This window comes from Myotis daubentonii, chromosome 1 (genome assembly GCF_963259705.1).
Source record: "Myotis daubentonii chromosome 1, mMyoDau2.1, whole genome shotgun sequence".
Lineage (NCBI taxonomy): Eukaryota > Metazoa > Chordata > Mammalia > Chiroptera > Vespertilionidae > Myotis > Myotis daubentonii.
The window spans coordinates 175145758-175160458 of NC_081840.1; the positions used below are offsets into that span (position 1 = coordinate 175145758).

The window sequence follows — 14701 nt, forward strand, 5'->3', positions numbered from 1 at the left end:
TGCCAGTGGAGATGTTGGTGAAGATCTTCGCCTGGGTTCCCGGCACCGACCTGCCCAGCTTTGCCCAGGCCTGCACCAAATTCCACCACATCCTGCACATCGACAGCATCTGGAGATGGCGATGCCAGGAGGAGTTTGGCGTTCGTGAAAACTGGCAGAATCTGGAGATGATGGGTATGTCTTACCGAGAAGTCTATGAGAAACTGTTCCCATACAGAAACATTTTGGGATTGTGGCAGCTAGATACTGAGCACTGTAGAACACTAGTGAATGTAGTGCTGGACGGCTTATGCATTACTGGTTGGAAATACAGGCCTTCCTTTCACACCCATGTAGGTGGCCCAATACATTTCAAGCTCTCGTTCAGAATTCGCCTGACAGAGAGGAAACCAGCCATGGTGGAGTGCATGGAAGGCTAACACAGCAGGCCCCACAACCGTCACAAGCAGATTCGGAAGGACAGGTTCACCACCCAGTGCAAGAAGACAGACCACGGAACTGATTTACCTCGCGGCTTAGGGAAGAAGGGGGGCTGGTGCTGGAGGACAGACTGCTGTCTGACTGGCTGACCTACCGCTGCCTCTACCTCCCGCCGAGCCACCCGGACAACCTTATCAGGCCAGGCCTCTTCCAAGACTACTACGATGCCTTCGGCCTAAAGATTGCCATGCTCAGCTTCCATGGGAAGTATGCCAGGGTCACCAAGATCACGGGAGTCTCCAAGGAGATGTGAGAGATTCACCTCATGCGCCGCATCCAGCTGCGAGATGGCGAGATCTTCAGCGACTTCAACCAGCTCTCCCGCGTGGTCCAGGAGATTGACAAGCAGGTGATCCGGGAGCAGCAGCAGCAGCAGCAGCAAGAAGACGGGACTGAGGAAAGCGAGGGCCATGGCTGGCAGAGCCCTGCCCAGCCTAGCGTCGGGGAGTCCAGGGCTACAGCTCGGAGGAGCAGCCTGTCCTGTTTTTTCTGCCTGTGGGCGTGCGCTCACGACTCCACAACTACCCCCGAACCTGCAGAATGTCTTTCTATGGCTTGTCCTACCCCAGACGCTTTCCTGGAGTCTTCATCCTGTTCGATGAGAACCACTTCGGGTTCACCTTGAGGTGAAATACTTCATCCTGTTCGGCAGAGTCCAGAACACCTTCCAGAATGTGGAGGCACCGTCCCGAAGGCCTTCCTGGAGATGCTCGAGGACATTCATTCCCGAACCCCTGGGAGGAGCAGCTTGCAGATTTGACCTTCTGACCAGGTTACCCACCTTTGTTTGTTTTTTTAATCCTCACCTGAGGATATTTTCCCATTGATGTTTAGAGAGAGAGGGGAAAGACAGAAATATCCATGAGAGAGAAACACATCAGTTGGTTGCCTCTTGCCATAGCTCGGACTAGGGCCAGGCTGGTTAGGAGCCAGCAACTGAGGTAGAAATAAACCTTAGACCAGTGGTCTCAATCTTCCTAATGCTGCAACCCTTTAATACATTTCCTCATGTTGTAGTGACCCCCAATTTCATTGTTACAAATTGAACATAATTAAATCATAGTGTTTAATCATAAAAACAATATGTAATTATATATGTGTTTTCCGATGGTCTTAAGCGACCCCTGTGAAAGGGTCATTCGACCCCCAAAGGGGTCGTGACCCACAGGTTGAGAACCGCTGCCGTAGACCTTTCCATCTGCAGGTCCAGGTTCTATCCACTGAGTCAAACCAGCTAGGGCTGAGCAGGTATTTTATATATATATATTATATAATTTTTTAAATTAAATCTTTATTGTTCAGATTATTACATTTTTTTCCTCTTTTTCACCTATAGCTCCCCTCCACCCAGTTCCCACCCCATCCTCTGCCTTTATCCCCCCACCCCCACTCTCATCATCCATAGGTGTACGATTTTTTTCCAGTCTCTTCCTGCACCCCCACACCCCTTTCCCCCACCCTGAAAATAGTCAGTCCACTCCCTTTCTATGCCCCTGACTCTATTATATTCACCAGTTTATTCTGTTCATCAGATTATTTATTCACTTGATTTTTAGATTCACTTGTTGATAGATATGTATTTGTTGTTCATAATTTGTATCTTTACCTTTTTCCTCTTCCTCTTCTTAAAGGATACCTTTCAGCATTTCATATAAGGCTGGTTTGGTGGTGATGAACTCCTTTAGTTTTTCCTTATCTATGAAACTCTTTATCTGACCTCCAATTCTGAATGATAGCTTTGCTGGGTAAAGTAATCTTGGTTGTAGGTTCTTGCTATTCATCACTTTGAATATTTCTTGCCACTCTCTTCTGGCCTGCATAGTTTCTGTTGAGAAATCAGCTGACAGTCGTATGGGTATTCCCTTGTAGGTAACTGGGTTTCTTTCTCTTGCTGCTTTTAAGATTCTCTCTTTGTCTTTTGCTCTTGGCATTTTAATGATGATGTGTCTTGGTGTGGTCCTCTTTGGATTCCTTTTGTTTGGGGTTCTCTGCGCTTCCTGGACTTGTAAGTTTATTTCTTTCACCAGGTAAGGGAATTCTGTCATTATTTCTTCAAATAGGTTTTGAATATCTTGCTCTCTCTCTTCTGGCACCCCCATAATTCAGATGTTGATACACTTGAAATTGTCCCAGAGGCTCCTTACACTATCTTCGTATTTTTGGATTCTTTTTGTTTTTGTTTTTCTGGTTGGGTGTTTTTTGCTTCTTCATATTTCAAATCTTTGACTTGATTCTTGTGATCCTCTATTCTGCTGTTGGATCTCTGTGTAATATTCTTTATTTCAGTCAGTGTATGCTTCATTTCTAGTTGGTTCTTTTTCATATCCTCGAGAGTCTTACTAAATATATCGGCAGTTTCTAGAAAATTCTTGAAAAACCTTTTAACCGTGGTTTTTAACTCTATATCCAGCAGTTTGCTTTCCTCCATTTCTGTCATTTGTGACCTGTTTCTCTCTGCATTTTGGCTTGTTCCTTGTGTTGATAGGGTGGCTTTCTGTGCTAGGTGTCCTATAGGGCCCAGTGGCTCAGCCTCCCCAATTACCTGAGGTGGACACTCTTGGTGCACCCCTTTGTGGGCTGTTTGCACAGTCTTGTTGTAGTTAAGCCTTGATTGTTGTAGGTATTTCCAGAAGCCGGTCCATCCTTGCTGCTTGACACAGTCGCTGTAGGGAAGAAACATCTACACAGCATATGTTTCAATGGACCTGGCGTATATGGCATACTGTTCTTAATATCTTTGCTCCCCTTCTTAGTGGTATGTGTTTTAACCAAGGTCACCTCTCTGAGAAAGGTTGTTTCCCCAGGTGGGTATTTTTCCCTGGAGTTAGGGATCAACAGGACTAAGGTAGGTAATAAATCAGTAAAATCCCTTAACTAAGTGCCAGGCGGGTAGTTAATCACTTTAACTATGAACAATCACACTTAAGCTACATAAACTTTACTTAGGATAATCTCCTTCAGTTACTTCCTTGTAGTTTAACAGAGCAATAGAGTAGTGATCTTGGAATGGAGATAACAAACGCCCTAACCTTTGGAATAGAATGGATAGGATTAAAATCAAATGGTATAAATACAGATGTACCAGAAGAATAAAAACAGAACCTGGCTAGAGAACCTGGCTAGGCTGCTGATCACCTGAACGCTGTCTCCGTGTCATTCATTCTTCGCCGACTCCGTCCACACTTTTGGGAACCCCCTGGACCTGTTGGGGCTGGACCCCAACAAGGTATCACTGGGAGGAATTGACCTTCAGGCCAATTGGCTGTGAGAATCAGCTGTGTCTGTGGTGGGAGAACTTTTGTGCTGGAGACATATGGGGCAAGACTTGCTTCAGTGGGGCTTTGGTGCTCACTGAGTCTGTCTCCTGAGTGTCCCTTATGGATCTGAGGAGCTATAATCTGGATGGTCCCACTCTGACCACTGGGTACACTGGCTCTTGGATCTCTAAGGAGGTGCTAATTTAGCCTCTTCCTGAGGCTACCCAGCAGGAGCCATGGAGAGATCTGCAGATTCCTTATCTTTGTTTGGATTTTGGAGATGCCCAGATGAGGCCCAGCTGTGAAGCAATGCAAGCTGCTGTGGGGCCTTGGGCCTTCTTTTGGTTGTTCTGGGTCTCTCTTACTCAGCCGCAGTTTGTTAGGTAATTTTAGATTGCAAAGGGCCAGGCCCTTTCTTATGCAAAAGCCTCTGGGCACAGCTTGGGTGGGGCAGGGTCTCAGGGAATCAACAGGGTGGAGCAAACAGCTATGGTTGGTCCTCAGCCCTGCCGGGAGTAGCCCCGGGTCTCAGTGTCCCGTGGTAATCGCTGCAAGCACCTCTGAGAGAAAGCCTCTCTTGAGTTCTGCCAGATGCCAGATAGTCCAGTTTCTCCCTGTATGAGTCTGGGTCCCCAGAGACTCGCCCGGAACTGGAGTTCAGAGCAGTTGGGAGCTTGAGACTCCCTCCCTATTGAAAAAAACAACCACGTCCTCAGTTTCCAGCCCTTTCCGTGTGCACCTCTGTACCTCTGTACCTCTGCACTTTACTTCTGCACCTCCTCTGAGTCTTGGTGTGCTTTTCTCTTTCCTTCTAGTTGTAGAATTTCCACTATGCCAGCCTTCCTGTGGTTCTGGATGATGTCCATGTTGTCTTTTAGTTGTATTTTTGACATGGTTGTGCGAGGCAGCAATTTCTAGTGTTTACCTATGCCGCCATCTTGGATTCTCCTCCCAGAATGACATTTTACATCATGTCCTAGTATAAGCATACATAAACATATGTGTGTATATCCTATATAATAAAAGCCTTTTATGCCAAGTGTCCAGTCATCTGCTTGGCCATTCAACCAATCAATGCATAATATTCTAATGATATGCTAAGGCTGCTCAACCGCTCACTATGACGTACACTAACCACCAGGGGGCAGATAGTCCACGGGTCAACTAGTCGCTATGACATGCACTGACCACCAAGGGGCAGACGCTCCACCTGGTAGGTTGGCTTGCTGCTGGGGTACGGCTGATTGGGACTGAGTGAGATGAGCTAGACATGCCCTGGAGCCCACAGTCCCTTCCTGGCTGGCCAACCTCCAGTGTCCCTCCCTGGCCCTAATTATGCACCGTTGTGGTCCCTCAGCCTGGCCTGTGCCTTCTCGCAATCCGGGACCCCTTTGGGGATGTTGGAAGGCTGGTTTCAGCCCAATCCTGCAGGCTTGGCTGAAGGACCCCACTGGTGCATGAATTCATGCACCAGGCCTCTAGTACATATATAGAGATAAATGTCAAGTTTCACAAAACACTACATCTGATGCACTATGATTTTCCTTTTTTATTATTTCATTTTATAAAATTTTGATCATAAGTCACTAAACTGATATCAGTACTTACTGAGTGACAAGCCCTAGCTGGTTTGGTTCAGTGTGTAGAGCATCACCCTGCAGACTGAGGGTCCCAGGTTCGATTCTGGTCAAGGGCACATGCTGGGTTGTGGGCTCAATCCCCAATAGGGGGTGTGCAGAAGGCAGCTGATCAATGATTCTCTCTCATCATTGATGTTTCTATCTCTTTCTTTCTCCCTCTCCTTTCCTCTCTGAAATCAATAAAAATATATTTTTAAAAAATTAGTGACAACCTGCAGTTTAAAAAATTACTCTTGTGGACAATATTAGCAGATAGCTTATTAATCTTTATTCCAGAAAATGATCCCAAACTAATTGTGTTTTCTAACAACAGACTTCCTGTGTACAAAGGGTCTACTCTTGAGACATTCTTTTAAAGTGTCTCCACTTTTGCCTCAAATGTCCAGAGGCTAATGCCAATTTCATTACATAAGAAAATCAGGATCATAGTCTTCCTTGGCTGTTTCTGGCATCAGCTTTAAGTTCTGAACATCTTCCACCCCCGGGAACACTTCTTAAGATGAAATCTTTATTAGAACTGGCTGAAAATGTATGCAGCTTGGACCATTAGACTCTGGTGACACCTGAGGAGTTCACTCCATGAATGGCTCACAAAGTAATGAAAAAATAGGCAGAGATTAAATACTTATGGCAGTTCACAAAATGAAATACAACACAGATTATCAATCTGTGTTCTATTCAAGGTACATTCTTAGGTTAAAAAGTGCATTGTGTATAGTAGACTTCCATGTGTTTTAAAAAGGGGACATATATGCTTATATGTGTATAAAATATTTTTGGAGAGTTCAACAGGATATTAGTCATGGGGATTGCCTCTAGGGAAGAGAACTAGAGGACTGGGAGTCTAGGATTGCAGAGATTTAATATTTTTGTACACCTTTTCATAGTGTTTGAATTTTTTATTTTGTGTATATACATATATTACTTTTTCAATTAAAAATAGTTCATTTTTGCCTGGCCAGTGTGGCTCAGTGGTTGAGTGTTGACAGATAATCCAGGAGGTCACGGTTCAATTCCCAGTTAATAATTCTCTCTCATCATTGATGTTTTTCTCATTCTCCCTCTCCCTTCCTCTCTGAAATCAATAAAGATATATTTATTTTAAAGTTAATTTTATAACATGTTATGCAAACCCATTAAGATAAAGGGAGATTTCTTTGAGGACAATCATATAAACAGATGTTTATTATAACACCAAAATTCATTACCTGTCATTTACATATCTTGTACAACTTACAAAGAGTTCCACATCCATTGCCTGACTGAGTGCTCATCACAACCTTTTGAAATAGGTGGGACAAATACTAGAAGCAGCACTTCATACATTTTTTTTTTTTAAAAAATAACCTAAAGTTTAAAGGAGTTCAAAATCTAGAGCATACTTTCACAAAAGAAGTTTGAAGTGATTGATATGATTTGCATATATTGAAACCTGAAATTTCACAGTATTTTGAGCTATCAAGTAGTTTATGAATAGCAGTGTTTTAAAGCCTTCAGAGATATTCCTTGCAGTATTGATCTCTTAACGAAAAAACGCTTGCATATGGGAGGAAGGAGGCAGAAAAAACAACCTATTGAAACTCTTTGTGTAAAATACGCCTAATCTTAGAGCATACATTTGTCAACTAATGCCTGGTTGAAAATTAACATTTAAAAAGTCGCATCCAAAACCTCCCTATATAGATGTTTAACTTTGAAATAGAACAAACCTAAAATAATTGCCTACATGGAAAAAGAGGGAAATGAAAAATCATCACTACTAAATCTTGAAAATCTACCCTAAAGTTTTATGGCTATGTTCATTGTATCTCCAGTGTCCCCGGACAGTCCAATTTTCACCTCCTGTCCCCAAGTAATTATTGATAGCACCCCTTTTACTCTCAAAAGTGTCCTAGTTTGAGTAATAAAGTATATCTCCACCCTATGAAATATGACAGTCTAGGCTAGGGCCTAGTCTAGGCCCATGGTCAGCAAACTGCAGCTCGCGAGCCACGTGTGGCTCTTTGGCCCCTTGAGTGTGGCTCTTCCTAAGCCTTATTAAGTTAATAACAATGTACCTACCTGTATAGTTTAAGTTTTAAAAAGTTGGCTCTCAAAAGAAATTTCAATCGTACTGTTGATATTTGGCTCTGGTGACGAATGAGTTTGCCGACCACTGTAGACAGGCTCATACATTTTTAAGATCCTCACATTCTAGCATTTGGGCTTCATCCCAAAACTAAAAATTACCCTCATTCATGAAAAGGCTGAAGATCCATGCTCAGATTTTAGCTACATACGTATAAGACTCAAATAATAATAAAAACGAGTCGTTTCCAAACACTACTCACCAGCAACTGTTGGCTTTATTAAAGAGATTAATAGTGAGAAGAGAGTCTCAAGGTCTGACCTGGAAGTTTTGGTTTGTGGAGGTTTAAAAGGGAAATGTGAACCAAGTTTGACTTTGTGAGATTGAGGCAGAAGACAACTGATTTCACTTAACAGAGTTCAAAATTGAACACCACCATCCCTCCCCACTCCGCCCCACCCGAAGTCCATTCTTGTCTTCATTTATTTATTACTATTTGGAAAGTGGCTCCTGGAGGCGAGCCACTGTTCTAAGCACTGCACCAGTTTTGTCAGTAGTTTTAGGGACTTTGTGCTAAATTTCCAGTGGTTTGCAGGAATGTAATACTAAGTATCAGGTTTTGTTTAAATCAATGTTTCGATTCCTCTCTAACACTCTAGAATTTCCCAACCTTGGAATTGCTCTATTCAATAATTACAAAGATTATTCCCCAAAAGGTTGAAATATTGCTGCTTTTTTTTTTTTCGTTACAGGTGCATTTCTTGGGATAAGTAAATGAATTAGTAGCCAAGGTGGGTATAGTAACAGCATCCTTTACTCAGCAGTGAGCAGACCATCTATTCAGAAAATATAATTACTCAAAAGATTAAGGCTAAGTCACAAGCCGTTTATAAGAAGTGTTTACTTGCCACATTCTAAAGCACTTGGCATTTGGATTGAGATTATCCTGTAGTACGTGATTACTTGAGATGTCTGTATAAAGTGTTAAATAATACTTTAATTGTTCTCTTATGTTTAGGTGTACAACTTTAGCAAAATCTTTTCAGAATATATTTTAACACGCATGTGCCAAAGGTCACACATTCAGATTCTCTCTGAGGGAGTTGGGAGTTGGACTGAATCCATCCATTTGGCTTAATCCTGTGGTTGTTTACATGCCTTCTGTTTTCTTCTCCCTTCTCCTTACTTTCTTGGAAATCTTTATTTCCTGTCACTCACCAAACTTTTCACACAAGAAATCTTGTGGGGTTTTTGTTTATTCTAATCATCACTGGTTGAGTGATTACTGTCACTGCCTTCACTGTCACTGTCACTATCACTTCCATTGTTGTTGCCATTAGGAGACTTGCTCTTGCTGTCACTCTCATCACTACTGTCAGATGCACTGTCGCTGCTTTCATTGCTTTCACTGCTGTCACTATCACTGCTGTCACTGCTGTCACTATCACTGCTGTCACTGCTGTCACTATCACTGCTGTCACTGCTATCTGATTTGCTATCACTGCTGTCACTACTATCGCTGCTGTCACTACTATCGCTGCTGTCACTACTATCGCTGCTGTCACTGCTGTCACTACTGTCACTGCTGTCACTACTATCGCTGCTGTCACTGCTGTCACTACTGTCACTGCTGTCACTACTATTGCTGCTGTCACTGCTGTCACTACTGTCACTGCTGTCACTACTGTCACTGCTATCACTGCTGTCTGATTTGCTGTCACTACTGTCACTGCTGTCACTACTATCACTGCTGTCACTGCTGTCACTACTGTCACTGCTGTCACTACTATCGCTGCTGTCACTGCTGTCACTGCTGTCACTACTGTCACTGCTGTCACTACTATCGCTGCTGTCACTACTATTGCTGCTGTCACTACTGTCACTGCTGTCACTACTGTCACTGCTGTCACTACTGTAACTGCTGTCACTACTGTCACTGCTATCACTGCTGTCTGATTTGCTGTCACTACTATCGCTGCTGTCACTGCTGTCACTACTGTCACTGCTGTCACTACTATCGCTGCTGTCACTGCTGTCACTACTGTCACTGCTGTCACTACTATCGCTGCTGTTACTGCTGTCACTACTGTCACTGCTGTCACTGCTGTCACTGCTGTCTGATTTGCTGTCACTGCTGTCACTACTATTGCTGCTGTCACTACTATCGCTGCTGTCACTATCACTGCTGTTACTACTATCGCTGCTGTCACTGCTGTCTGATTTGCTGTCACTGCTGTCACTACTATTGCTGCTGTCACTACTATCGCTGCTGTCACTATCACTGCTGTTACTACTATCGCTGCTGTCACTACTGTCACTACTATCGCTGCTGTCACTACTATCGCTGCTGTCACTGCTGTCTGATTTGCTGTCACTGCTGTCACTACTATCACTGCTGTCACTGCTGTCACTACTATCGCTGCTGTCACTGCTGTTACTATCGCTGCTGTCACTACTATCGCTGCTGTCACTGCTGTCTGATTTGCTGTCACTGCTATCACTGCTGTCACTACTGTTGCTGCTGTCACTGCTGTCACTACTGTCACTGCTGTCACTGCTGTCACTGCTATCTGATTTGCTGTCACTGCTGTCTGATTTATCTTTGCTGCTGTCTGATTCACTATCATCACTCCCATTGTTACCATTGCTGTTACCGTCACTATCACTAGCATCTGATGTGTTGTCACTGTCCTCATCTCCTTCTCCTTTTGAATCACTGTCATTGTCGTTATCTTTTGATTCATCTGAGTTATAAGATGCATCTCCTCGGCTACTGCTGTCATTGTCACCTTCAGAATTGGCATCATCATTGCCATTAGACTCATCGCTGCTGTTGGGATCATCTCCTTGCATGGATTCATCATCAAACTCATAACTATCATAACCGCCACTGTTACTCTCACTACCTGTTTGGCCGTGTTCAACCTTATTTCCAGGTTCTGACTTCTGGCCAGGTTCTTGCATGATGTCAATCTCCCCTTGTGTCTGGACATTTCCGTTGCCCACAATCACTCCATGTTGTCCTTTACTCTCTTTATCGCCAATGATTTTCCCAGCTTCTTTGGTAATATTGTTTCTATTGCCACTGCTGGGACCTCCAATTTCTATTCCCTGTGGAATAATGGATAGAAGAATGGGTAATTAGTAAATGTTATACTGCAAAATTGCATTGGTCTGAGGAACACTGACTGAGAAAACTGACCCGTGAAACAGAAGGTCAGCTTCCAGTACTTCAGAAACATCTGTTTGTGAAAATGTGCTGGATTCAGTACTTGAAAGTGCTCTAGTGTTTGGGTTATATAACAACCCAGCCACATATTTCACCCAGTAGGAACTTTTATGGTGCAGACTTTATTTAGCATAAGACTTTTCTAGAATTTTAACCAAATTTTCAGAAATATCTGATTTTTTTTAAATTGTTGTATATTGCCTAACCAGTTTTGCTCAGTGGGTAGCGCATGGACCTGTGGAATAAAAGGTCCCAGGTTCGATTCCGGTCAAGGGCATGTACCTTGGTTGAGGGCACATCCCCAGTGGGAGGTGTACAGGAGGCAGCTGATCAATGTTTCTCTCTCATCAGTGTTTCTAACTCTCTATCCCTCTCCCTTCCTCTCTGTAAAAAATTGATAAAATATTTTTTTAAATGTTGTATATCAAAATCTAGTAAGAACTCTGGCTTTCCCATCAGATAGTCAAGTAATTTAGGTATGAAAATACATGAATGCTTCTCATGATTATTTTTTGTGCTACCATTAGTTGGGTGGAAGAGAGAATTTAAATTGCTATTTAAAAAATCAACTTCAAAAACTAACCTTATCTTGGCTCTTCCCATTCGTACTTGGCTCTGATTCTTTGGTAATTCCATTATCCACACCATGGTTTTCTCTGTGATTGGTGTTTTGGATGCCCTCCACTCTTGGGCTATCATTTTCTTCTAGGATCTGATCGGAATCCTCCTCACTCTCAGAGGCATTGTCTCCATCCGTGTCGTGGGGATCTTCTTTGTCCTCAGGGTCATCATCTTCACTGCTAATTGAATTTTTACCTAAGCTATTATCACTGCCGCCTTCTTTTCCATGACCCTGGCCCTCCTGGCCCTGGCTGTTATCAGTGCCATCTTTTCCATTTCCCGTTTCTTCACCTTCATTATCACCAGAGCCCTTGTCTTCACCCTCATCTGTTCCATCCCCACTAGGACTCCCATCAGAATTATCGAGGCCAGCATCTTCTCTATTGCCAGCTCCGTTTCCTCCTGGTGTTACCCCTGCCCCCTCATGACCATTTCTCTCACCTTCTTTCTGAGGTGTTACTGCACTTGTATCACCCTCATTCGTACAGGAATTCCCATTTATGTCATCCTCATGGCCTGTGCTATTACCGCTTCCAGATACTTGATGCTCATCTTCGTCAACCACAGTGGCATTCTCACTCTGACTTGCATCTCCAACATCCCCATTTTTAAAATTCTCATCAGCATTTCCATTAATATTGCTCCCATTTGCTGCGCCAGTCATGTCAACAGTGCTTACTTGTCCCCTAATACCATGTATTCCATCATGGCCATATGTTTCTGGTTTTTCTGTGCCCCCATTCTGATCCCCAGGATTCCCTTCTTCATTTACTGACTTGGAATGTGTCGCAGAACTTTCCCCTCCTACTCCTGCCCACTCAGGGCCATTTCCTTCTACTTTGTAACCATCTTTGGTGTACTGTTGCCCTCCCGTTTCATTTTCGTGCATAGGGACACCACTTTCTTTGGTGGTATCATTAGCATATAACTCATCCTGAAAAAGAAACAATTCAAAATAAATAATGAATATCATCGTGAAACTGAAAAGCTGAGCATCAATTTTTTGGAAGGTAATGAAATCTAAAAACACCTTAGAAGCACATCTTATACCCTATACCTGTACTGGCACTTTTAATTTTGCTGGAAGACTTAAATTCACAGATTGGCCAACAGCATGTCTCTCCAATGACTTGATTTGAGGAACCTATGAAAATCAAAAACATTCTTATTTTGTGTGCATTCACATACACAGACACACACATTTTTCCCTAAATGAAGGGGGGGTGGGAGATATAACACAAAGGCCAACATATGCTCTAATTAGGTGGAAAAGAGAAATGACTTTTTATAGAGTTTATATGGAATTTAAACTGGCATACAGATCGTTTTCACAATGGTGTTGCCAATTTTATTGAAGAATTAACCAGACCATTCATCTCAACTACAGAAGAGGAACAGTCTTTTCTAAAGATAAGAGGGTAGATCTTGGGTGTTTCTCTACAGTAAGCCTCTTGCAAAGTACAAGACCTACCCTAAGTATAATCCTGGCCAAATCCCCCAGGAGGATAGTTGGTATGACCAGAGCCAGTGCATAAGAAAAACCAAGTAATAGACGATGTGTCCTCAGGAGCACATTTGAAATAGCTGAGAAAATTCTCAACTACATTAATACCAAAGCATTTGGTATTATGAAAACATGTAAAAAATGTTAACCATAGCAGCTAGCTAATAAAATTACAAATGGTTAAATTTTCTTAATTTTTCTTTGCTGGTGTTGTTTTTATTTTCCAAATTTTCTACCGTGAGCATATAAACATCAACTCTGAGTAAAATGTTAGTTTTCTTCTATGTTAAAGAATGCTACTTTTCTTTCTTGAAAACTTTCTAAGCAATACAGGTTTCATTGATATTAGAGTGCACATGAGCAAAGATGAACAAAATCTTCATGATTTCTGGGGATTGAATGTAAATTGACCTGAATGAATTTTTAAATAAGAATCTTCTGAGCAGCATGAGTTTTGATTGGAGAAATAGGGGCATGAACTTGGAGTCATGTTTGGCTTTGTCGAGACCCCCAGAGATATCCTGTCAAGTCTTTCATGCAAATCTGAATGTTTAGGCTCAGCTTACCTGCAAAGGCTTCTATGTTTATGTTAGGTTAAAAGGGATAGCCAAATAAGGAGGTTTCCTGAAGATGGCATACTCACCGGAATGGCCCATGCTGCTGCCCAAATGCAAAAACAGATGATTATCTTCATTTTCTTCAAAAATATTAGTTAATGGCTGTTTACAAAAGAGAATAGCACAACATTGCTTACAGAACAAAAGAGAATAACCACAGTAATGTATCATTTGGTTTGTAAGCATTTGCCTTTTCCTCAGGCAAGGAGTATTTATCGAGCATAAGAAGGCAGCTGCCAGGACTCCGTGTTCCAGAACATCCCTGGAGTGGTCGTGGAGATGTACAGTTTCTCAACCTGTGGGTCGCGACCCCTTTGGGGGTCGAACGACCCTTTCACAGGGGTCGCCTAAGACCATCGGAAAACACATATATAATTACATATTGTTTTTGTGATTAATCACCATGCTTTAATTTTGTTCAATTTGTAACAATGAAAATACATCCTGCATATCAGATATTTACATTACGATTCATAACAGTAGCAAAATTATAGTTATGAAGTAGCAACGAAAATAATTTTATGGTTGGGGGTCACCACAACATGAGGAACTGTATTAAAGGGTTGCGGCATTAGGAAGGTTGAGGACCACTGGTCTAGACTTTTTTGCCTCTGCCAGTGAAGGGGAGCAGTCATATAGCCACAAAGTCATAGCCATAATTTGTGTCCTTCTGCTGTTCTTAAAGGTAGTAATATCTGTCTCTTCCGAATAGTTTTAATCAAGTATTAACTAATGGTACTAAGATTGTGTTTAAAAGCTGAAGCACTTATCATCCCCTCTCTAAATTCATCCATTTGGGTTCTGCTACTGTAAGGGACAGGCGTGAGGGGGCCTAGGCTCATGGAAAGAACATAGAGTTTGGATTTAGAGACCTGGGCTCGAATTCTACCTTTGCTACTTGCTGTGTGAGTCTGAGAAATTTAAGCACTTTACTCGGCCTTGTTTCCTCCATCTGGGATAATAGGAATGCCTGCACTGCGGGATTGCCCCAACCATCTCAGCAGAAAAATCTTCTCGGAGAAGCCTTCTATGGCTCCATTTCTGAGGGTGCTTAGTGTCTCTTTTTTGCGTGCAGCAGCTTCTACACACCTCACTGGTAGCCTATTGTACTGTTTTTGGTGGGGGTTTTTTTTTCAAAGCTAAAAACCTAAATTTGTTAAAACAATTAATGAATTCAGAAAATGATCACAGAGATCCAATTTCTGTAGATGAGGAGTTTCAGATGAAATACACAGAGAACATAATTACAAAAATAGTCAGATTTTCAAAACTGGAGGTGAATAAA

General features: G+C 42.4%; 1 protein-coding gene across 1 annotated transcript; it reads right to left on the minus strand.

The window, feature by feature from the left end:
* Positions 1–8705: 8705 nt before the first annotated feature.
* On the minus strand, positions 8706–13493 carry DSPP (dentin sialophosphoprotein). The gene is made up of 4 exons (XM_059681923.1): positions 13443–13493; positions 12353–12439; positions 11258–12229; positions 8706–10556 (listed from the first exon to the last, which is right to left on the minus strand). Exons 1-4 carry the CDS (start codon positions 13491–13493, stop codon positions 8706–8708), a joined length of 2961 nt encoding a protein of 986 aa, XP_059537906.1.
* Positions 13494–14701: the final 1208 nt, after the last annotated feature.

Excerpts from the sequence above, each read along its gene's own strand:
- DSPP (XM_059681923.1), bottom strand. The coding sequence starts at position 13,493 with ATGAAGATAATCATCTGTTTTTGCATTTGGGCAGCAGCATGGGCCATT. Across the intron at positions 12,440-13,442 it reads CAGCAGCATGGGCCATTCCG|GTTCCTCAAATCAAGTCATT; the intron begins GTGAGTATGCCA and ends TGATTTTCATAG. Across the intron at positions 12,230-12,352 it reads AATTAAAAGTGCCAGTACAG|GATGAGTTATATGCTAATGA; the intron begins GTATAGGGTATA and ends TTTCTTTTTCAG.